The sequence below is a fragment of the Crinia signifera genome, chromosome 1 (genome assembly GCF_055691185.1).
Source record: "Crinia signifera chromosome 1, ASM5569118v1, whole genome shotgun sequence".
In the NCBI taxonomy this organism is placed as follows: Eukaryota; Metazoa; Chordata; class Amphibia; order Anura; family Myobatrachidae; genus Crinia; species Crinia signifera.
This window is the reverse complement of record NC_139217.1, coordinates 309138048-309163201: the sequence shown is the minus strand read 5'-3', so window position 1 is coordinate 309163201 and position 25154 is coordinate 309138048. Positions and strand designations below refer to the sequence as shown.

The 25154-nt window shown below is 42.1% G+C and overlaps 1 protein-coding gene across 1 annotated transcript in view; it reads right to left on the bottom strand.

The window, feature by feature from the left end:
* Positions 1-25154, bottom strand: part of VPS13A (vacuolar protein sorting 13 homolog A) — a 226647-nt gene that overhangs the window by 139288 nt on the left and 62205 nt on the right. The window contains exons 18-31 of the mRNA XM_083186138.1: positions 18534-18735; positions 18319-18433; positions 15735-15871; positions 13652-13784; positions 13100-13217; positions 12283-12421; positions 8105-8186; positions 5268-5449; positions 4711-4867; positions 4536-4615; positions 4383-4442; positions 4073-4232; positions 1753-1869; positions 954-1057 (exon numbers count right to left, since the gene is read on the bottom strand). Of these exons, the coding sequence (XP_083042264.1) occupies positions 954-1057; positions 1753-1869; positions 4073-4232; positions 4383-4442; positions 4536-4615; positions 4711-4867; positions 5268-5449; positions 8105-8186; positions 12283-12421; positions 13100-13217; positions 13652-13784; positions 15735-15871; positions 18319-18433; positions 18534-18735 (1786 nt within the window). The remainder of the gene's footprint in view (positions 1-953; positions 1058-1752; positions 1870-4072; positions 4233-4382; positions 4443-4535; positions 4616-4710; positions 4868-5267; positions 5450-8104; positions 8187-12282; positions 12422-13099; positions 13218-13651; positions 13785-15734; positions 15872-18318; positions 18434-18533; positions 18736-25154) is intronic.

Below are 25154 nucleotides of genomic sequence, written 5' to 3'. Positions count from 1 at the left end.
ACTTGGTCCTCTTCTCAGACCTTTATCAAGTTTTATGTATTTGATACCTTTGCATCGGCTAATGCACAGTTTGGTAGACATGTGCTTTCCGCAGTCCAGGAGCGTCCCCCACCCGTGAGGGGACAGCTTTAGGACGTCCCAGCGTGAACTCCTGTGCCCCCTAGTGGACGAAAAAGAAAATAGGATTTATGTTCTTACCTTGATAAATCCCTTTCTTTGAGTCCATAGGGGGCACAGGACGCCCTCCCAGACGCACCTGGTAGCGGGGCTTCCTATGTAGGAAAGTTCCATGGCTTTAGGGCCTGTATGCTATGTGGGTGTGCGTTTGCTCTTCCTTCTTCTCTGGCTCTGCTCCTACCTTGGGCTTGCTAACGAAACTGGTGACCCAGGGTCAGGGGGCGGGTTATGAGGGAGAAGGGAGGCAGGGAGCATGCTGGGTACATTTTTGTAACCCTTTGGTGCACGCTCTGCTACCTCACCTCTCATACCCAGCGTGAACTCCTGTGCCCCCTATGGACTCAAACAAAGGGATTTATCAAGGTAAGACCATAAATCCTATTGTTTCTTTCGACCACGTCTATCTTTCCTTTAATGATAGCATGAATGTGCAGAAAGATAAGCTACATTATATATACAAGTAGGATTTTTACTTTATGGTAAACTGACCCATTTTTTTGTATAAAAATGAAGTATACAGCTGGTTACGTTACACAGTTCACAACTCTTATGCAGCAATTTCATTCATTAATTCTATTTATCTGTATATGCTGCAGGGACACCAATATAGATATGAGTTGTTCAGTTGTTGTTGATTTTAACTTAATATATTTAAATCAAATGATACTTTAGATTGTATACATATACCATTAAATTAATGTCCCACCGGTGTTTACTGCGCTTAAATATACATGTGAAGCAGAATCAATTAAATTACACGAACAATACAAACATACCTTTTTATATTGGGCCCCGCTGTCAGAATCTAGGATGACAATATTTTTTAATTTGGCCAGCACTTCTGTTGATGTCTTCCTCATTATCACTTCAGAATCAAGTCCTACATTACAAAGAACATGTTTTAGTTGCAGTTAAAAAAAACACTACTTTTACTGATGTAACATGTGCAGAGAGAGTTAGATTTGGGCGTTATATTGTTTCTGTGCAGGGTAAATACTGTCTACTTTATTTTTACGCTGCAATATAGATATCAGTTTGAAGTACAAACCCCACCCAAATCTAAGTCTCCCTGCACATGTTACATCAGCCCAACCTGCAGTGCATATGGTTTTGTCAATTAGAGAGTGATTGTTCCTTTGCGAGTAAACCAGAATAACCCTCTTTGACTGTTGTGTTATGCGTCACATTGCACATATCACTTTTATCATCATGTACTTTGTAGCAGTCTTCTGTCTCATCTTCAAGTCCCAGAACTAAATGCTGCATAATTGGAATATATTCAGATATCCCACAACATATAACTGCTAACAGCTCATAACTGGCTTTATAAATGAAAACTATTCTGATATTTTTCAGTATATGGGGTCTTTCATATTTTTCAGTATACTGGACAGTATATCCCATACAGTATCTGCCATAAATTAATATCTGCTGTACAGTATATTGGTCTATATAGATACCACTACCATGTCCCCCAAGACTGGTACCAAATTTACTGACTTGAAATGAAACTCAACTCATTATAACTTATAAGTCACTCGCTATAACTAAAGTACAATAAATCTTTTACTTCACCTTCAATACTGATTTCTGAAATTTGATATTTTTGTCCACGGATAAAAACACGAAGGCAGGACAATTCTGCACACACATGAAGATTTACAACATCGTCATATTTTGATTTCTTCAGTGCTGAAATAAGAAAAAAGAAAATATACGGTAATATAGTGAGTTCCATAGATCCGGAGCCACATGGCTAAATACTCGACCACCAGATGAATTACGGGAGATTGTATATACGGCTAAAAGTCCTCCATCTGCAGATCACAGTACTTGGCTGGGACAGTATGGGATCAGAAGTCGCTTCAGGTACCTTGGGCCTTAGTCATGTAGGGCTTTGAAACTCAGTAAATGACTCTTGAAAATGATTTGCCATTATGAATGGGAGCTGTGTGGCTAGAACAGGGCTGGTTGGATAACAGCCTGGCAGCTGTGTTTTGTACCAGCTGTAATCAGCGCAATTCTTTTACTGGGAGACCAAGGTAGAGGGCATCTACTCGAGATGATACAAATGCATGTGTGACTTTTAGCAAATCTTCAGAGGGAAATAAGTGTTTAATTCTGGCTATATTCCACACATGTGTTTGGTAATTGTAGATCTCCCAGTTGGTTGGCTATGCTGCAGTCTTGAACTTTGATGTTGGGAGCCTACCATATGGAACAATGCTGCAGATGTATTATGTCTGGTGAAGTGATAAAGTGGTGATAAATTGAAAGGTGATAATGCACCAGCCAATCAGCTCCTATCTGTCATTATTAAAACCCCGCCTGTAACTTGACTAATAGTAGCTGATTGGCTGGTGCATTAACACCTTCCTCTTTATAACTTCACCAGTCACCAATACATCTGCCCCTCTGTTTTACAAATTCAATGCAAATTATACAAAAACAGATTGCATAGATAGATATATATATATATAATCCCAGCGGCGGCACTCAGAGCAATACATGACATGACAGGCAGCATGGACGCCAATGTTTCAAATGTATTCACATTTTTCGTCTGGGCAAAAATGTGAATACATTTAAAACGTTGGCGTCCATGCTGCCTGTCGTGTCATTTATTGCTCTGGGTGCCGCCACTGGGATTCTATGTTTGGCTGATTTTTGCCTGGGCAAAGTACCGGACACCGTCAGAAACGGTATGCAGCGAGTGGGTCCGGCGGCACTCAGGACAATAAAATAATTTACAGCCACAGGCAAATGAATGCCAACGTTTCAATAAGCTTTACTTATTTTCATCAGGGCACGAGATGAAAATAAGTAAAGCTTATTGAAACGTTGGCATTCATTTGCCTGTGGCTGTAAATTATTTTATTGTCCTGAGTGCCGCCAGACCTGGATACTATGTGGAGGCTCCTTGTACTCTGGCAACGGGCGCAGTATGCCGTTTTAGTGAGTGCCAGAACCCATTGCTAATATATATATATATATAAAATCATATTTATGCACATGACTTTACATTAAAACAAGTACAATGAAAATACAAATATTTCAATATAGAAAATACAAAAAGTAGTATAAGGAGATTGACTAAACAGTCCAAGTAAAATGACTTTATGGACACTAAAACCACCTAAATCATTGACCCATTGCCCTGTGATGGACAAATAGAAAATTGACATTAACAATGAGCATACTGGGGATATAAAAAGTGCAGGGAGAGCACAAGAAGAGGAGGGCCCTGTTTGTGAGAGCTTATATACTAAAGCTCCCCCCCCCCATACACTGAGCCGATTTGGTCCGATTTCGGGCAATTGCAACCAATCAGGCCGTTAAATCGGACCAAATCGGCTGTTCCTGACTAATCGGAACCGACCAGGTGGTCATACCTGCTGGCCGTCCGACCACCCATCCTGGGACCTCCTTCCTGTTGGCGAGACGGGCGGGAAGCAGAGATGCATGTGATCCATCACAACAAACGGCTCGCAGGTTATCGGGTGTCCGTACACTGCTGCGAAACATCGCAGCAGTGTATGGGCACCTTAAGAGAAGACCTTATAAATTCAGGAAACATATGATAATCAGCACCTCCCATACAAGTAATTATTTTTTGTTAGTCACGCGATGTGATAGTCCTCCTTTCATATTACTTTTGAAGAATTTTGATACTGAAAATGGACTGATGTAATAAATTCCCTCTACTCAAGTATAATACTCCTTTCTAGGGATTAGTACGGGATCCTGAGGTTTAGGATGCTGGTTGTCAGAAAACAGACACTGGCATCCTGATGCTGAGGATCTCGACCCCTAATAGGTAAGTATCTTCTTTGCCTTCTACCCCCCTAGCCCTCCATACCTGCAGCCTAGCCTCTATGAAATGTAGACATCTTACTTATTTTCTTTCTTTGCTGCTCCTTCTTCTCTTCCTCTACATCTTCGACAATCGGTTCAGAATCCTTGTTTTCAGACTGCGGCAGAAGATTTGTGAGGAAACCCATTGTACTCAGAAGAGCCTCTGTATGCAAATGGACATCTAGAGATGAGAAGTTTACCTATATGAAAAGATGGCACAAAGGAAAAGCCTGTTATACATTTTTTATATTCAGATCTGAGAATTGATTACCTAATGGCTGTGTTTCAATCTGTAGTCATATCAGCTTAAGTAATGAACATATATGTAACCATTTAGCAGTTAAACATACCCTTATCAGTTGTTCCACATTTTTATATGTAGTCTTGAATTCGGGCCCATTCATATCTGCCTACATATTCAAAAACAGCAAATGTCACCAAAATAGCACATAGTGTGATATAATGCAAAATCATTTGTATTATTTTTTATTTTAATGTGTAACCTTTATATAGTCCATGGTTAAAAGATCATCTGTGGTATTATCCAGTGTGGTGATAAGGTGAACGGGCTTGTCTTCATCATCTTCAGAGGGAAAAATATCACAAAAACTTAGTATGGTAATATTTTTGTTGATATATAAGACAACTGTTAACATCATATAAGCAATGATACCATACCTGTGTACTGTGGGCATTTTAAAGAGATCTCCCTTAGATATGCATGTGCTGACATGTCAAATGTCCGTACATTAAGTTCTGTGCCCAGCCCCATAATTTCCAACTGCAGAACTATCTTCTGCACATCATTAGACAGGCTACATAACTGCAGTATCACCTGTTTGGTAGAAAATCATTGACTTAGTAATGAGTACTAACACCAACATTATTCCAACTATATCTACTAAACCGTATGCAGAGAACTAATGTAATATAATGTGACATAGGCTTCATCACAGAGGTACTATTTAAGTCACTTGTGCTCAATCATGGATATTACTGAAACCTGGACTGTTAGAGTCCCTTGAGGAACAAAGTTGGGAATGCCTGGTCTAGTGTACAGTACTGGATTTAGTTTAATATTTTAAAAGAAAACATGTGAATATAAATATGCGAATATTTAACTCTCTTCTAAAGAAACTATCACATTTTGATGCCACTTGACTTTAAAGTACAAATCAATCATGATAAATGGCGGAATCTAGCCTGAATAATATGCTGAATACTACAGGACTTACCACTGGTATTTCAAATCTCATCTGAAAGTCTGTCATATTTTTCAGAGTCTCCTGTTTCACTAATTTCTTCCTTTTCATGCTGTTAGATCTGGTCAGTGAGCCAGTGGAGACCTCAAAGAAAGGCATGTCTTCAACTGGACTGGTGGGAGCATCATAGAACTCATCACATTCGGACTCTAAATCTGAAAGACAATACAAACAACTTTTCGAAAAACCTTACTTCTCTACTTACATTAAGTTCATTTCTATAGATTCCGTGGTGGACACTGGAATTGTTGGCATATATAGCAGTGCAAGAAGGTTGGAGACACAAAATTGTCTCCAAAAACCCAACCCCCCCCCCCCACCCCTCTCTATCTCTACCCCAGCAGCTTCAGCAATTCTCAAAAAACAGCGTGAGGAAAGTACCAATAGTAAAAAAACATGAGGGAGAAGCGAGAACAATGATCTCCAAGAAGAACCTAACATAAACCTAACAAGAGCAGTGAAAAACAAGAATCAAGAACAGAAAAAAATAATACAAATACATTCATCTCTGGGATAACACTTGAACAGTTAACCACAGGAGATAGTACTCTTAAGGTGCCCACACACTGTAATATTTTTTAAACGATATGGACGTTTACGACCGATCAGAAAGATCATTCATTCAAAAAGTGTGGGCTTGATCATGATCCAATGCGGGTCGTTCATCGAGCCTGCTGATCCCTTCATCAGGCAGAAAGATGAACAACCCATCATGGTGGATTTGGCCACATCGTTCCATAGGTAAACATGATAAACGATGTGGCCATGGCAGCATCAGTAAATCTGTAAACAATGCCCTTCACAGAACTCTTCTATTTTATAAACAGCTCATTTTACTACTTATAATATAGTTTAATAGGGTTTATAAAAAAATGTCATGTCATGTGTGAGAATCAACCTGCTTTTCCAGTGTAAATGATTGTCACTTTAAAAAAATAGGAAAGCTCTAGGAAAAACTCTCACTTTCTGATTCTCACGCCCGATTACATTTGACCTTTATCTAGATTTCTAATGGCATATCTACAGTACATTTCATAGGGCTTGTAAAGAGATCATTTTAAGATTTTGTCATAGTAGGGTAATGCATATAACTGTTGAATACAATGTTGAAATAAAAATAACGTTTAGAAAAGAAAGTATACTAAAGGCCCCCATACATCGAGGCGATTTGGTCCGATTTCGGCCGATTGCGACCAATCGGCCTGTTAAATCGGACCAAATCGCCTCTCCCTGACATGCAGTCGGGTCCGATGCGCGGTCCCGTGCGCATCGGACCCGACTAGGTGGTCGGACCGGCTGGCCGTCCGACCACCCGTTCTGGGGCGGGAGGGAAGCAGGGACGCATGCGATCCATCACAACGGATCGCATGTGTCCCTGCCGCCGGGAAGGTTCCGGCGGCTAGCACTCTGTCGGGTGTCCGTACACTGCTGCGAGATGTCGCAGGCAGTGTATGGGCACCTTAAGTAAGTCTTGTATTGTAATTATTTATCAAGGTTTATTTTTTGGCTGGTATCCAACAAACAAACCGGCCTACTAGATTGTAAGCTCCTCCGAGTAGGGCCCTCTTCCCTCCTGTTGTCAAAGCCCACTTCTCTTCACATTTCATTTACTGCTCTCCTTTACTCCAACACCCAGTGACCATCTTCATACTCATCTCCATCATTGGCCTCAAGCCTCTAGTTGTATGTTGATTGAGTCCTCACTACTTATATCCAAGCTGTAATGTGTTTTGAACTGTGGTGCTCTTTTATTTGTACTGTATTTTTGTTATTTATTCAATGTTATGCCAAGTTTTGTCTCCCTGTATTGTTCCTTTTGTACGGCGCTGCGAAACACTTGTGGCGCCTTATAAATAAAATTATAATAATAATAATAAAGATAAGAGAAGGCCAATATGTAAGCGATCCTTCATTAATTAGACTTTGGAAACATGTCTCACATTTCCAATGAGATCAAAATAAACTGGTATGAGTTACACAATGGAAAGCTAAATGAAATGTGTTTGAGGAGGCAAATTTAATTTAAAATGGTGTTCACAAAAAGTGTCTGCAATTGCTAATGATGGAAATAACAACATTCCGAGTACTGTAGGTTATATCACAGCATACTAACAGTACATGCATATGTAGATAACATTTGCTTTAGAATATATGGAAAAATGCTTATCATTGTACTAACATTGAGAGATAGAGTAAAGCTGGGTACACAACATATGATTTCCATAAATGATATGCACAATAACAATATCGTTAACAATATCATTCAGTGTGTTTCCACTATAAAGTTAACAATGCGAGATTCCATGGATCATTACGATATACATGATTGTCGTCTGATCATGCCGCCTAATCTGACGATAACGGCAGTGTCTGTATATACAGCGGGGGTCCCAGTGATGTCACCAAGCAATATTGTTACAGATATTGATCAGTGTTTAACCGCAGGTCATTGTTTTTTGCGGCACCGACGAGATCTGCCAATTGTATAGTGTTTATAGGGGTTAAAGCGATAGTACTTACGTTAACCCTTCTGAGCGATATTGCTCATTATATCACCAATTGTGTATGCCCTGCCCAATTAACAATGCAACTCCCACAGGTCATTAACGGACCCCCTCCGTGGTCCGTTCAGTACAGACTAGGGAGCGGATCTTTGAGGACCATGCTGGCCATTGCGCCAACTTGTTTTGCAGTGTAAATGATTGCCGCTTTAACAAAAACTGGAGATCTCTTACCAAATCTCTCACTTTCTGACTCTCTCAACCTATTGCATTTCATAATATCATATGACTATAAGAAAAAAGCATTACCAGGTTCAATGATTGACTGGAGGCTCACTAAAGCAGGATGCCTTGCAACCAGTTGAGATGTGTTCAAAGGAGGAGACTTTGTCTGTAAAAATAGATAAAAGGAACCAAGATCATCAACTACCATGTAACCTTGACTTAATTTAAGCAATGTATTTTTGCATACAAAATGTGGATGTAGAATTAAAACTCTTTAAAACTCTTTGTAAGATTACAAAATTGTTTGTCTGGGTCCTATCAATAAACACTGTGGGTGAGATTTAATAGGATGATAGATTTAGAAAGTGAGAGATTTGGGAAGAAATCTCCAGTTTTTTTAAAGCGGCAATCCTTTACACTGCAAAACCAGTTTGATTTTGCCGTGTAAAGGATTGCCGCTTTAAAAAAAATTGTTTCTTCTTCTCAAATCTCTCACTTTCTGAATCTCTCATCCTATTAAATATCACCCTATAGATTATTTTGTGCAAAGTCATAAATGTGTGTCTTGCTAAGTCTTTGAAAATCATTTAAACGGCAAATCAATAAAGAAGAAAAGGTTGCAATTGAAATATAAATAGTCCAAAAAAAAGAAAATATTTAATCATAAATGTAAAAATAACAAGTGAAAATACGCTTCGCGAGAATCCTTTAACGAATTAATCCATTTAGATTTTTTTTAACCCAAGTAGCATATTTAGCAGCTGTCTACCAGTTCAGTTGTCCAATCCCATTTATTAACCTTTAAAGCCCAGTACTGGTATTTTCTGAGAGGGGAACTATGTTTTATTTTATCCCTGAAAAAAAAAAAAAAAAAGGAACAGCTGATAATGTATCTATGCTATCTTTGTTGTTTGTGCGCTATGTATAAAATTTTACAGTGCCTATGAAAAATAATTGGAAATACAGTGTGACAGGATTATTAGAAATTCCCTGTCTAAGAACACTACAACAGTTAAACATTAATCCAGTCCAGAATTTGGTTTGAGCTCAGGAATCAACTGCAGCTAAGTTGATTAGTAGCACCTGTGAGCTGCCTTTAAGAATGGTTTCTGTGGACAAGTCAGATACTCCTGATGCTAGGCTAGCTGGCCAGTTGATAGGCTGGGGGTCTGGGAATACTGGCAGAGTCATTTGAGTAACCAGGATTGTTACTCTGACTGTGGAATGCAATGCTGTAACTTACAACTGCTGATATCCATGTGAATGTCCTAACTGCTGTTAGAGAAATATAGGTGCTGTTAGAACTTTCACCCCGTCCATGTGAAACGTGTCACAACAGAAATCATAGTTCTATCATTTTCTTTGCTCTAATACTCAAATAATTAATTCTAGAAGCACAGTTACGTGCAATAAACTAACCATATAAACAATCCTCACAAAACTATATTTATTATGGTTCTGGTTGACAGATCTACAGTGTCTAGACCAGTGATTTTCAACCTTTTTACCTTGGGGCACACTAAATAAGATTTTAAAATTGCCAAGGCACACTATGAGATCCCCACAGGGCAAAACACATTGGTCCCCCAGAGGAAAAAACCAAACCTATTGGCCCCCATATAAAAAACAATCACACTGGTCCCCACAGGTAACACAAATAAAATACATTGGCCCTTTAATTGAAAAGAAGAGCCCAGTAAAAAAACAGTTGAACTGGTGGTGGCTGTAAACTGGTTTGGGCATCTCTAGATCTGGGGGCACACTTGAGAACAGCTCAAGGCACACTAGTGTGGCACGGCACAGTGGTTGACAAACACTGGTCTAGACAGTCGATAGATCAACACCGAAAGGTCGACAGGGTCAAAAGGTTGACATGCAACAGGTCGACAATGCGTAATTGTTGCAGAAAAAAACAGGTATAGCAGCGCACAAATTTTGAGAATAAATGAAAAAGGTTAGATTGGATGTTCTTTAACCGAGATTTTAATAACACATATAAAGTTTTTAAAAAATGATGCGCATATAAAAGCAATAAAACAATATATGGGCACCCCAATAATTTGCTTGGTGCTACCGGAGAGTCCATTCCTATTGTACCCCTGGGAATAGATGATTTGAGTAGAGATAGTGACCACCCTTAATAGGGTATGTGAGTCCTCCAACAGTCCACCATACGGTCGGTCCAAGATGGCACAAATTACAGATGACTGCAGGATAGATCTGTGGGTATGGGGACTTCTGTGGAGAATTGTTGTAGTAAATTGCATTTACCACAACAATTCTCCACAGAAGTCCCCATACCCACAGATTTGTGGACTGGACATACCATCTATCCTGCGGTAATCGGTAATTTGTGCCATCTTGGACCGACCGTACAGAGGACTCTTGGAGTACTCACATACCCTATTAAGGGTGGTAACTATCTCTACTCAAATCATCTATTCCCAGGGGTACAATAGGAATGGACTCTCCGGCAGCACAGAGCAAATTATTGGGGTGCCCATATATTGTTTTATAGCTTTTATATGCGCATCATTTTTTTAAAACTTATTATGTGTTATTAAAATCTTGGTTAAAGAACATCCAATCTACATTTTTTAATTTATCCTCAAAATTTGTGCGCTGCTATACCTGTTTTTTCTGCATTTCCTTCATGGGACTAACTATATACATAGCAGCTGCAGGAAATTTCACTCCTGATGAGTGCCCCTCAGCTCTGTCCCTCAGGGCCAGTTCTAGTTGTACACTGCTTAAATGTTGACCTGAAAAAGGTAGACACATGAAAAGGTCAACTTGAGTTTTTTTACATTTTTTTTAAAAAATGTTGGGACTTTTCCCCATTTTACTATACACATGGACTACAATTAAGAATGCTAACGTGTGCTGAGTGGAGCAAGACACCAGGCCAGAAGCATGGCGAGCAAAGGGATGGTGCACATTATAAAATAAAAAATTCATCAAAGACCTATGAACATAGAAGTCATGTGTTAACAGTTGTGCATTAATACAGGACATGCATAACTTCTCCATTAACATGCCAGTCATATAATTCAGAGCATGCACAAGTCTTACAAATCAAGTAACAGTCATACAGTTAGCAATAGCACAAAGGATATATGTTAGGATGGGTAAAAATAATTAGGTTCAAAAGACCCTGCCATGAAAGCTTTCAGTCTAGACCAGGGGTGTAAAACTTGCAGTCATCCAGCAGTAAACATTTCAAAGTGCCACAATACTGATTTTCTAGTGAGTGTTAAAACTGCGGCAGGGCATGCTCAGATGCATAGTTCCACATCAGCTGGAGGGCAACAAGTTAGACAATACTGATCTATAGGAAGGGGGTAAAGAGAGACAGGAAGTGGTAGGATATGTATCAGGAGGGGGGGAGTTAGGAACTGGTTGAGTTGAGGGTTTTAAAGCAATGCATGAAGGAGTGAAAGCCTGGTCCAATGCAGTAACAGAGTTCTGCGGTGAAACAAAGGCCCCAGGTAAAAAGCTTTACAATCCAGTACAAAAGACATTGGCAGGTATTCAATGCTGTTTGCGAGTGGTGACAGCGAGCAGGGCTTCCTGCTCGCTGTCACCACTCACCCTGACAGCATTCAACACAGCCTCCGCATCCGCCAATTCCCTCTCGCTCCGTTTTTTGAGCGAGGGGGAATTGGCGGATGCGGCTCCAGAATCAGCGAGACCCGTGGCTAAAAACTGTGAGTTTTCTGCAGCAGCCGCGGGTCTCGCTGTTTTGGGGAATTCTCCCCAGTACGTTGAATAGAGCGAGCGGCCGGCGCGGGGGTTAAACAGCGAGGATTGCTGGTTTTCAGCAATCCTCGCTGTTTAACCCCCTCGCCGGCCGCTCGCTGCGGCATTGAATACCCCTCATAGGCTGCAGTAGCACGGAGACTTTTAACCCAGGTTTCACTGTGATCCTTATGCAGGGGGGGCAAAAATCCTCCTGTAATAAATGAATTGAGCAGCAGAGAAAGGACTCTTTTTTCAACTAATTTGCCATTTGTTCAGATTCTTATATGTCATAATTTAGAAAAGCAGCCAACAGAATGATCTATTTGTAGGATCTCATGCGGTTTGTCGTAACAGAGCAGACAGCATAATATCAATGATAGGGCTCTTAATTTATGTAGTGCAATCTGCTGGAAAAAGGACATATAACCCTTCTTTTCTAGCCCTTTTTTCAAAATACAATGTGAATCAAAGTGCATATAAAACTATACAAAGAGATAAATACATTTACAAATCATACTAACTGGCACTTTTTGGGGAGAAGCAGATGGTGCAGGAGGAGGCTCTGGTTTAGGAATGCTGTCAAGTAATTCCAATACACCTCTGAGCTTCTGATCAGATATCTGTACAGAAAGCAAAGGCAGCTCTCCAAAGAGTTTACATCTGGGGAAATAAAAACAGAAGTACAAAATATTTTTATGCAGTAAAATTAAAACAAGGAATAGTTGCTGGGGCAACACGGTAATTATGTCCACACTTCACAGTCACCCATGTACTATAAATAGAAGCAGCCAACCCCCCAGTCTCATGGAAGATACTTTAGAGATAGATTTAAAAACTTTCTAGCACCAAAACAGTGGGCAGCATGTTGACTCCCAGCCACTGTGATGTTAAAGATGTCAATAAGGCCCCAGCTGATTCATATGCAAGATAAATGAATACATGTGGACTTGTAAAGGAGGAATGAAGATAGATTTCCCCTAATTACATGTGTGTTAAACTGTATAAAAAGGGGCAGCAAAGCCCAATGAAAACGCTTCTGACTGTGTGTGTGTGTGTGTGTGTGTGTATGATTACAATTTTTATTAATACTTAACAGCTATAATTCAGCACTAAACACTACTATGCTTGCTGTACTCCAGCAAGTTACCTATATCTGCTCAAACTCTGTGGCATTCAGATAAAAGCTGACTATATAATTAACAGTGACTTCCCAGAACTGATCACTGCATTGCAAGTCAACACTGACACACAACAGAAATGAAACAAAAAAAGAGGCAATCACATTATAATGTACAGTACTAGAAAATAACTGTACCATGTTAAAGCAAGAAAGCTTACTTTGGCATCCTGGCATCAGTCACCACCATGGCCCGGCTAAACTCCACCCTGAGATCCATTGGCTCTAGAATATGCAGAGCAGAATGCTTCTGTCTACGAGCTTCTTTCCAGTCCTCAGCTAAAGAAAAAAATGCATTCAAAACTTAGCAGTAAAGCACCACTATCAGCTATAATCAATGCGGGCAGCAAGGGGGGGGTTTGTACAGTGAGGATGGCTCTTTTTGGCAAGGAAAAGCCATCCTTGCTGTCCAACCCCCCTCATCGTATTCAATGTTTTGCAAAAGCCTCAAATGTAACAAGCATTTTATGGTGAGCCCCACCATTTTGCTGGCCACACTCGCCGTTTCCACCTCACCTCAGAGAACAGGCGAGGTGAAAACGGCGAGTGAAGGGGAAAGCATTGAATACTCTGACTGAGCTATCGGCACTGCTCACTGTATATCTGGACGTGAGGGGCTCGCCGCTGGCATTGAATATGCCTTTGTGTGGTATTCAGCAACACTCCAATAAATATGCATCAGAGAAGTTTTAGGATTTAAACCAAGGACTTACAATGTCTGCTGTACAATAACTGCATACAGCAAAGCTGTATATCAAAACTCTCGTAGGCTCTTGACATAATATCTTCAATGGTGTTCTGCCCTACTTTCAGCTGAGGAAGGTTGGAGCGACTTTTGCTGGTCATCTCAAAAGAAAAGAACAAAACACTTATTTACAAAGTATTGTTAGTGGGAAATATATTTTATTCAATTATATAACACCCAAGAAAAGTACAAAGCAAAGGTTTCCAATATTTTAACATTTTTTGTTGAAGCAAAGAGCAAACTACTTTTAATTGACAAATAGGAAGTTGGTTCATTTGTAACACTATACTGTACCTTTATCAACCAACTTATGTAAGCTTTATAGAGGACCAGTCAAAAAGACATACTGATTTCTGCTTCAACTACACAGGGAATACAGTAGCTAGGTCGACAGTATGAACGTCAACATACATTAGGGCGACCACTTAAGGTTGACAGGGTCGGAATGCCAACACACGCATTAGGTCGACAACTGGAAGGTCAACTATCAAAATTGTCAACATGAGTTTTTCCATGTTTTTTTCAAAAACAGGTGGCATTTCATACTCTACCATCCACTAGGGCTTGGAGGGAGAATAGAATAGTGTGCCAAGTGCAGTGAGGCTCCGTGCCCGAAGCATTGTGAGGGCAGCAACCCATGCAAGGGGACGTGGTACACTGATATGGTGTCCATGACGATTTACGTATATGAATAGACGGGCACATATTGACATACTATAGTCGCAAAACAAAGGATGAAGTACTACAAGAGTGGTCAATACTCAAACAGCCAAACAAAGCGTATCTTTACCCGGGGTCTCCTGTACCTGCAAAAATACATCTCTAAGAATGCCTTAATAGGTTACATCTCCATTGTGGCATGTTACCCTTAGATGTACATAAACTTACGCATGGACACCATGCTGTTGTAGAATGACGCAATAGTAAGGTAAGCAAAAATCTACAAAGGATAGATTGAGTCAGTATACTGTATTTGAGTTACTAATATGGACTGACATGGATTTCTATTCACACAGAACAGAAGTAGTAAAATAGGAACCTCTTGTCTCTATATTCAAGTTGCATAACATATTGTATTATCTTCTCTTCCAGGCATTGTGAGTAGGGAAGCCAAACCCGGGGCATTTTGTTTCAATCCCTGGGTTCGGGATAGAAAAATGCTCAATCCAGGGATTGTTGGGATTGGCATCCCTAATAATAAAAAATGCTCAATGGCATTGAATGCAAAAAAATAAAATACAGACCAGTCCAGGAGCACATTGGCAAAAGAAGTTGCAGGGAAGAGTCCCAGTGGGCCAAGGTGTCTTGGGGGGTCCCATGGCCGGGAGAGGGTGACAGACTGGTGGTGTGGGTGTATTAGGATGTAAAAGGTGGACGGTTAGTATGTATGAGGGCTACTTTATGGACTCCCAAACAGCCCATTACCAGGGCTGCCATCTGAGTGTTGGGCCCAGACAGAAATAGGGCACAGGTGGCAGCAGTTAGTACCGGGCTGCAGGTGTATAAAAAAAAAAGTGCCTAGTGCACGATGCGTGGCATTGCTGCTATTGCAAGGTCCCTAGAGGCTGCTTTTACCCCACCCTGCTTCCCTCCAGCAGCCGGAGAAGTTGGAAGAAGCCTGTCAATTGCCGGCGGCAGCCAGAGCCGCAAGCGTGAGGACCAGCAGCCGGGCATGTACCCCACCACCACCCCCCCCCCCCTGCACAGTCTCCACCAGCATGAGACTGCTGCTGTCACCTTTCAGCACCAGCCTATGTGCACATGACGGCCTGCAGGAGGAGGCAAGTAGTCCACTCCTTGCTCCGTGCCATACCAGGCTGCTCTGATGGAGTGGTCAAGCACACTGCCGGGACAGCTACTTCATGGGCCATAGACACAGGTGGCTGCAAATGTGTTCCACTCAGAATCAGGCCATATGAGGAGGGGGATCCCAATCCAGGCCAGGACTAGTCAGAATCATTATTAATATTTTTTTCAACTAAAGCATAGTGCACAACACAGATAATGATATTGATATTGCAATTGTAAAATGTCCAGCTGTAAACACTAACCTTCAAACTACCTAAATCCAAAATAAGCAAATTCGAAGTTGTGTCATAAAAACCATTTTGGGGAACAAGGATGTATGAAGCCATTAGATCAATTTTTAAATCGAGGACCTTCTGTGTCTCTATCACATAGAGTAGTCCTAGGATTTAAAATAAGACATATTATACCAACACAAATATGCAACTATAATGGGTTCATAAGAATATATTACAGAGTTTACAATAAAATGAACATAAGACCTGAATCATATTTGGGAATAGAGTAAGAGCAATAACTATGCACCTGCACAAACTGTTGCAATGCAAAGGTAGTAAATACATAATGTACATACATTATATTCAATGCAAGGTAAATACTGACTACATATACATTTATGTCTGCCCCTCCACTATAGAATGTAAGATCACAAGAGCAGGGCCCTTTCCCTTATGTGCTTTTTCTTCACTTAGAATATATATATATATTTGGTACTCTTTACCTAGAACGGCGCCCGCGATTAGCATCGCGGGCGTCGGGGGTAAAAAATCGCGGGCATCGCGGGTACATAAAAAACGGGTGCGACGCGATGCCCGCGATTTTCCCATAGGGATCAATGTTAAAAGTCAGATTGGACGCGATTTTAGTGTTAAATGCCTCAATGCCCGCGATTTTTACATAGGAAACAATGTTAAATGGGCCACAGAGCCCTAATAGTCCCCCTGAAGTCTTAAATGGCCCCCACAATTTTTAACGCCACCCCACGATCAACGTGAACCCGAAGCGTGGCGAGCGCAGCGAGCCCGCGAGGGGCGGCGGTACGCGTCCTCCGACCTTTTCATACCCCCACTATCCACGTCGGCGTGGAGTTGAGAATAGAATAGTGTGGCGAGCGCAGCGAGCCACCGAGCCCGAAGCGTGGCGAGCGCAGCGAGCCCCGCGAGGGGACGCGGATACCTTCACAGTTATACGCGTCCCCTCGCGGGCTTCACAGGTGTCCGCGGCGACGCGGACACCTGTGAAGCCCGCGAGGGGACGCGTTTACCTGTGAAGGTATCCGCGTCCGCTCGCCACGCTTCGGGCTCGGTGGCTCGCTGCGCTCGCCACACTATTCTATTCTCAACTCCACGCCGACGTGGATAGTGGGGGTATGAAAAGGTCGGAGGACGCGTACCGCCGCCCCTCGCGGGCTCGCTGCGCTCGCCACGCTTCGGGTTCACGTTGATCGTGGGGTGCCGTTAAAAATTGTGGGGGCCATTTCAGACTTCAGGGGGACTATTAGGGCTCTGTGGCCCATTTAACATTGTTTCCTATGGAAAAATCGCGGGCATTGAGGCATTGAACACTAAAATCGCGTCCAATCTCACATTTAACATTGGTCCCTATGGGAAATCGCGGCCATCGCGGGCATCGCATCGCACCCGTAGTGCATTTTTAGTGCATTCGATGGTCGCCGTTCTAGGTAAAGAGTACCATATATTTTTTTCTCTATGCAACGGCACCTAACTCTACATCTCTACCACCCTAATAATTACTTCAGTGTCCTGTCCCATGATTAAGCCATCTTTATTTGCCATGTACAAATCATACTTGCCTACTCTCCTGAAACAGCCAGGAGGCTATCGAAAACCGGAAAGGTAGACAAATATCTAGGAATCTGGCTTCCCCCCAGTTTCCTAGGCGATGGCATGATATTGAATAACACTGCTCCGTACTATGCTGACCAGGCTACCCTTTCCTGGAATGTGCAGCAAATGCTGGACAGCTTTTTTGTTACACTGCTATTTAATTTTGATTTCAGTTTGGACACACTCCACCCAAATCGAAATCTCTCTGAACATTTTATATGTGCCTGACCTGCAGTGCAACATGGTTTAAACCAAGGTGCACGGAATCAGGCTCATAATTTATGCATAAACCACACAAGCGTGCACAACACCTAACTGATTTTTTCTCTTTCTTTATAATTCTAGGAGGTAATTAAGCAAGTTAAGGTACATATAAAAGGTTCTAAATATAGAGGTGTAGAACTTTTGTTTATAGTGCACTGATAGCAGATATGGGATTTGAGTTGAGATATATGTATACTATTTAAGCAATTAGCATAAAAAAAATCTCTCTACACTGTATGTGCATTGCAGTTGCAGAAATTAGGACACACTAGCACCTCCTATTTCCTTTTTTTAAATATGTATTAGCATAGCAACTGTGATCTAAACTATATAATATGAATAATTATAGTATATTTATTTCTAGCCATTAAACACAGATGCGTCCTTGTGTCTCCCTGCACTCACTCTAGGCTGCACGATGTACTGCTGCCTGAACCGTCCCTATATATTTAGCACCTTTATGCGTGCCTTGAGGTTAAAAGTAAATTAACAAGGGCTGGTTACAGGGACTGGAGGAAACTGCAGTCGTATTTAGTCCCCATTAGTCTCATGTAAGGTGGCCAAGTATCTGTCTTAAAGCTGGGGAAAGAGTTGAAGGCAATGGTGTCCCTACCTCATTTGACACCCGATGTGGGAGGATATATTGTTGCTGTGCCAGTATAAATGAGAACATGGCCTGAAGAGCCGTTTTCAGCAATCTGGCTTCAATCTGGCTTACCTGTTGATGTTTTGTCCCGAAACTCTTCCAGTTTGGTCAATGTGGCAGAGGTGATCTGCTCAAGATGAACATTTTGTGGAGGACGGAAAAAGTCCACTAAGCTGTTGATGGTTGTCTAGTGTTTGAAAAAAAGACAACCATAAGTATTAGGTGTACAAGTATTGTGTTATGCAATAATGATGATAATAAAAGTAAAACTACTGTATAGTACTTACAGCATCATAAATTATTTCAAGAGGCTGAGAATCCACAATAAGTCTTTGGTCAGCACTCTCATCCAGCGGATTTGTTTCAAACATAAGGTTTAACAATGAAATGTTATTGTCCATTAAGACATTTAGGGAAGACAATAAACAAGGAATAGACTGGCCCTGTTGTATGCCTGTGATCTCAAACGTACCAATCTGTGCTTCAAATCTGTTAGGGAGATATAAATGTACAGTATATAGTAGTATACTTCATATTTCTACTCTAATGTAAAGCTGCTGAACAGAAACCCACCGGAACCATTGCAAAGGCCTCAGCAACTGCATACATATACAGTATATGCAGCATCGGTGCAATAATGAGGAACATCAACTCCCCGAGTGAGTTTATGGTCATGGCCACTGCGGTAGCAATGCTGGTGCCATGTTTCTCTACATGAATGTGGGTACATGCCCCAAAAACAGCCATGACTTGCATGCATTTTTCTGGCACTCCCTTTTACCTCCACCAAATGGTTCCTTCCTATCCATTATTCTGCATTTAAATTCTCACAGCAAGCGGCATCGCAAAGCTACTTTGGCATGTGTATGAAAAACGCTCCTTTTACTGACCAAAAGCATTACCTAGAAACACGAATTAGCCAAACAGAAACACAGCTCTAGTCTCAGTCACCATATTAAGGTAAACATGTACTTGCATACACACCAATCTTTAGAATAGTGCACCAAACAAAACACAATCAAGAAACAACAGCTGTTTGTTTAAAATTACTTCATAGTCAGTCCTATGAAGCGCACTAAATTATACATCACCCTTAAACAATCCAGAAGCAATCTGGTTTTCCTCCAGGAAACCCATTTCAAAGCCTCTTCCCACCCTGAACTAAAATCTAGGGAATTTCCCCGCACTTTCCATGCCTGTGCTTCTAAGCAAAAGAAACGTGGAGTCTCTATCCTATTAGCATCCCACCTAACTTTTGATCTAATTGACTCCCATACAGATAGAGAAGGTCGCTGGCTCATTCTGATCGGTAAATTGAATAACCTCTTGTGTACACTTGTAAATGTTTATGCTCCCAACCAAAACCAGCGATCTTTCTTTCTGAAATTGGACTCTTATCTCTCCCGGGTTCGACAAGGCGAGGTCATCATGGCTGGGGATTTCAATGAAGTGTTAGACAACTCTGTAGATAGATCCATGCCATCGACGCGCCCTCAGCCCACCTGCCAATCCCCTGCCTCTCTAGCCTTACATTCCCTTCTCAAACACCACCTCCTTTACGACTCCCTCAGGTTATTCGACCCCACCATCAGAGACTACACATTCTTCTCCTCAGTTCACAAGGTGTACTCCAGAATAGATATGATCTTGCTCAGCCGAGACCTCACCTACAAATTACTTAAGGCCACGGTTCTCCCTATGATTTGGTCCGACCACTCCCCGATCTCTGCGGACCTCTCTAATCTCTCCACCCGCCCCCCTCCCTCCAGCTGGAGAATTAACAATTCTCTTCTACATAACCCTGACTACATATTACGTCTCAAAACTCACCTGACTGACTACTTCCAAATCAACGTTTCCCCTGATATTTCTCCCTTCACCCTCTGGGAAGCTCATAAGGCTGTTATGAGGGGCAACTTAATTGCTATGGCTTCCCATAATAGAAAGAACTCAGAATCCAGATTTATTTCCCTATCCAGTAAGCTCCAGGTCCTTGAGAGACAACACAAAACCTCTCCTTCACAGGAGAACCTAGATCTCCTTGTCAAAGCTAGATCTGACGTGGCGTTGCTCCTCTCCGAACGCACTGCCAAGACCCTACAACGCTTGAACCAAACGTTCTATGAGAAAGGTGACAAAGCGGACAAAATACTGGCCTCTAGATTACGAGCCCAACAAACGCGTAATAATATACTAGCTATAAAGACGCGCTCTGGCGCCCTCTCCTTCTCCCCTGAGACGATCTGTAAGGAATTCCAAGCTTTTTACACCAATCTATATAACCTTAGATCCTCAGAGGGCCTCCCAGAACCCTCCGTTGGTGACATACAACGTTTCCTCCAGCGTGCCTGCCTACCTAAATTAACTCCCCAAGCAACAGCCCAACTGAACATAGATATCACAGCTGAAGAAATATCAGCTGTACTTAAAGACCAGAATTCCTCGAAAGCCCCTGGCCCGGATGGCTTCTCAGTAGCCTATTATAAAAAATTTGCCACTACACTGATCCCTCACCTGCAAACAATGTTTAATGCGGTACTTCACGGAGCCTCCTTCCCCAAAACCATGCTTGAAGCTAGAATTGTAGTGATCCATAAGGATGGGAAGGACCCCCAGGACTGTGCTAGCTACAGGCCAATATCACTGCTCAACACCGATATTAAACTATACGCCAAAATCTTAGCCTCTCGGCTCAATGGGGTGCTCCCTGGCCTGGTACACTATGATCAGGTGGGTTTTGTCCCTGGCCGCCAAGCTAGAGATAACACTAGACGAGCGATAGACTTGATCCAAATTCTTAACAAGAGGCAGTTCCCTTCTCTTATTCTCTCCCTAGACGCTGAGAAGGCGTTTGACCGCATTTCCTGGCCTTTTCTATTCAATGCCCTACAAGCATTTGGTTTATCCGATGAGTTCCTTACTGGGATATCTGCCCTATACACCACCCCCATAGCTAGGGTTCTCACTAACGGACTCCTTTCGGACCCCTTCCCCCTGACCAACGGCACGAGACAGGGTTGCCCCCTCTCCCCACTGGTCTTCGCCTTAGTAATAGAGCCACTAGCGGCTATGATCAGACTCTCTGATAAGGTTCGTGGAGTAGAAGTGGGTCCCCTAGAGTTTAAAGTCTCCCTATTCTCGGACGATGTCCTCCTCTCCCTTACCCACCCCCAAACTTCACTCCCTGCCCTTACCGATATTATCCTAGAATACGGCGAATTATCAGGATATAAAAAAAAATTATCTAAATCAGAGGCTATGCTCCTCCATGTCCCCCCTGACTTGAGAACTCTCTTAAGCGCCTCCCACCCATTCAACTGGCAGGCCCATAAGATTAAATACCTGGGAGTATATATTACCTCCCATTACAACCTCCTCTACTCTGAGAATATCCCACGACTCTTGTCCAAGATTAAGCAAGACCTTACTAGTTGGAAACCACTCATCATCTCGTGGCTGGGCAGGATCGTAGCTATTAAAATGAATGTGATACCCCAACTATTGTACATGTTCCAAACCTTACCTATAAAGATACCTGTTAAAGTTCTCAACGACGTTCATTCTGCTCTCTTGAAATTTGTTTGGAGTAATAAGACCCCCAGAATTGCCTTTTCTGCTCTTAAAATGCCTAGATCTGAGGGGGGGTAGGGGCTACCCCGATGTTAAGCATTATTACATGGCCTGTCACCTCAGCCAGGTGGTGGCCACCTTTGCACCCCCACGAACTATCTCATGGGTTGACTTGGAGGCTGCCTACCTAGGGGTTCGCTCTCTGGCCGCCATATGAGGGATGTCCAGGCCTCATAGGTCCCTACTGGCTGCCCCCCTCCCATCTCTTAGATTCTGTGCAGCGATCTGGGATTCCTCTTATTCTCCCTACAAACTCTCCTCTGCTTGCTCCCCGATTACCCCCCTATGGAGTAATCCCGCTTTTCCCCCAGGTAACTCCCCCCACCTGTTCAAAGCATGGAGCTTAGCTGGCCTCCGGGTAGTTTATGACATTACGGCACAGGGCACGTGGGCCTCTATAGATGATATCAAACAATCATTCCCCTCCCTATCTCCACCCTTCTTCGAATATTTCCTGCTCAGACACTTCCTCCTGTCTCTCCCTCAGGCTGACGCGCTCCGGACCCCCACCCCGTTTGAATCTTTATGTCTGAATTGCCCCCTACGCAGGGGCTTGATCTCTGCTGTCTACTCAATGATACTCACTGCCACAGTTGTTTCTCCCAGCCACCATGAAAGAGATTGGGAGATAGACCTGGGGCCACCACCTGACGACTCTTGCTGGGATGAGGTTCGAGAGGGTATAGCCAAAAGCTCTATCTCCACCCGACTCAAAGAAACATCTTACAAGCTGTACTATAGATGGTACTACACCCCAGTGAGGCTCTCCAAAATGTTCCCCTCCTCTACCCCCCATGTGCTGGCGAAACTGTGGCCATAGAGGGACGCTACTCCATATCTGGTGGACGTGTCCTTCTATCTCCTCTTTCTGGACTAAGATAGCTGCGCTCTTGAAGGCTATCTCGGGTATCCCACTCCCCCTAGACCCATGGTCGTTTCTACTCGCTCGCCCCTTCCCAGACTTAGACTCCGCCATGAATAAGCTACTATCCCATATTCTAACCGCGGCCAAGTCCCTTGTTGCTAAAAACTGGAAGTCCCCTTCCCCCCCTACAGAATCCGCCCTAATTAATTATGTCTGGTCCATTGCTGCAATGGAAAAGATCACCTACTACCTCCACGACTGCCCACTCAAATATGATATTGTCTGGGGCCCTTGGCTCCTCCATATGGCTTCTGGAACTCTCCCCCCTGTGACCTCTGCCCTCCCCTAGTGCGCATCTGTGACTGGTGTAAACGCTTTGGTCGTAAAGAGCCGCCCCGACGCCCCCGCGGGGCTTTACCTCTTTCTATATAGTAAGCTTTTCCCTTCGCTGTTGTTTCTTCAAAAACTTCAACTTGTATTCACCTGAAATGTGTCTTATATTCAAGATAATGAGGTATACCTGTACCCTTCCCTGACCCTCTTCCCCCCGTTTCTTCTTATTATTATTTTCTTTTTTTCTCTCTCTTTTTCCTTTCTCTCTCACCCCTGTCTCCCCTTTCTCCTCCTATTCCCTTGTTCGTGCCCCCCCCTCTCGTTTCTTACTTATTTGTTCTTGTTCCAATGTAAGAAAAAGAGAATGATTGTTTCTTTTTGTCCAATGTGACTCTGCATTGTAATGATTCTTTCAGAAAATAAAGAGTTTAAAAAAAAAATTACTTCATAGTAGTCTTCATTTTAGCACCGTTTCTTGTAAAATCCTTGCAGTTCCACCTTCCTGCCTTGAGTGTCACTCTCTGCTGTGGTGTTTCTACAACAGTCTGGTTTGTATCTCAACATTGAGATACAAATCAGGCTGTTCTTGAAGTACCACAGCAGACAGCGACACCCCAGGCAGGAAGGAGGAACTACAATGATTTTACAAGGAACAGGGTGCTAAAATGAAGACTACTAGTATTAGATGGAAAATGGCCCAATTTTACAAGTTGCCAGGAAGGCAATAGTAGCTGAAATAGGCATGAGTTTTAAATAAAATAATCTCCAAATGCCCATCACACTGAACCTTGAAGTGGATGTTCTGCAGCAGCAGATCTCACCAATCTCCACTCCTCTGAGCCAAGAAGGGGAAACTGAGGCTGCACAGGATCACCAAAACTGAACAGTTAAGAACTGTGAAAAAAAGCCAAATGGTCTGAAGAAATTAGAATTCAAATGGTAGGTTCAGAATTTGGTGTACGCAATTCTGCCATGAGTCAATGGTTGCGGTTATGATGTGAGGTATGTTTTCTTACTACACGATAGGACCTTTAACGCAAACTAAGCATCATTTAGACAAAGGGTGGCCAAACCTGTCCTCAAGATCTACCAACAGTTCAGATTTTTCAGGCCACCTGTGGGTCTATAGTAGGAATGAATGTAGCATTATTAAAATGTGACTGTTTGCAATGATTTAGGTGATTTGGAAAACCTGAACTGTTGGTAGATCTCAAGGACTGGTTTGGACAGCCCTGATTTAAATGCTACAACTACCTGAATATTGCTACTTACTACATGCATATAGTCCCAATCACGGGCAGATAGGGAAAACAATTATGTTGGCTTCTTGAAGGCAAGGGAAAAAAATCAACTGTAGATGGCACCAACATAAAAGTAGGTACTGATAGAATACATTTTCCCTAGCAGTGTACATATATAAAATATATCACACTGCTTATGCAATTATATCCTAAACTTACAGCATCCAAGTGACATACAAAAAAAAATAATTGTAATGTTAAATACAGAAAACATCTTCATTACCGTTATACAATACAGAAAGCGTCCCAGTGACTGCCATAAAAAAACAGAGCACAACCTAATGACCACCAAACAATGCAGAAAGCAGCTCAGTCACAGTCATACAATACAGGCAATTTTTAAGGCTGCTATAAAATCTCACTGTACCTCTCCAAAAACTTTAAATTACTTCAGCCACATAAAAAACCCTTAAACATATCTTGCCACTTTATAATAATTAACCCTTTGATTTCCAAGTGGATTTGTCAAAACAGGTGTGAAACATTTTTTTTTATTTGTCATAATGACCTGTAATGTTTATCTTATATAGGAAATAATAATAGGAATAATCATTTGTACACAACATTTTTTTATTTGAATTTATATAACAAATGTGAGTGACAACGGCATTTTTAGTGGATATTCTTGGATTAATTCTGGAATTAGAAGACAGCCATTTCATAGTAATGTACACTTTTTACAGTTACCATTGTCTAAGTGGTACAGCAGCAAACGTGTCATACAGAAGAGACAGACATATACATTTCCAAATGTGCCACAGTCAAAGAAGCAAGTGTGA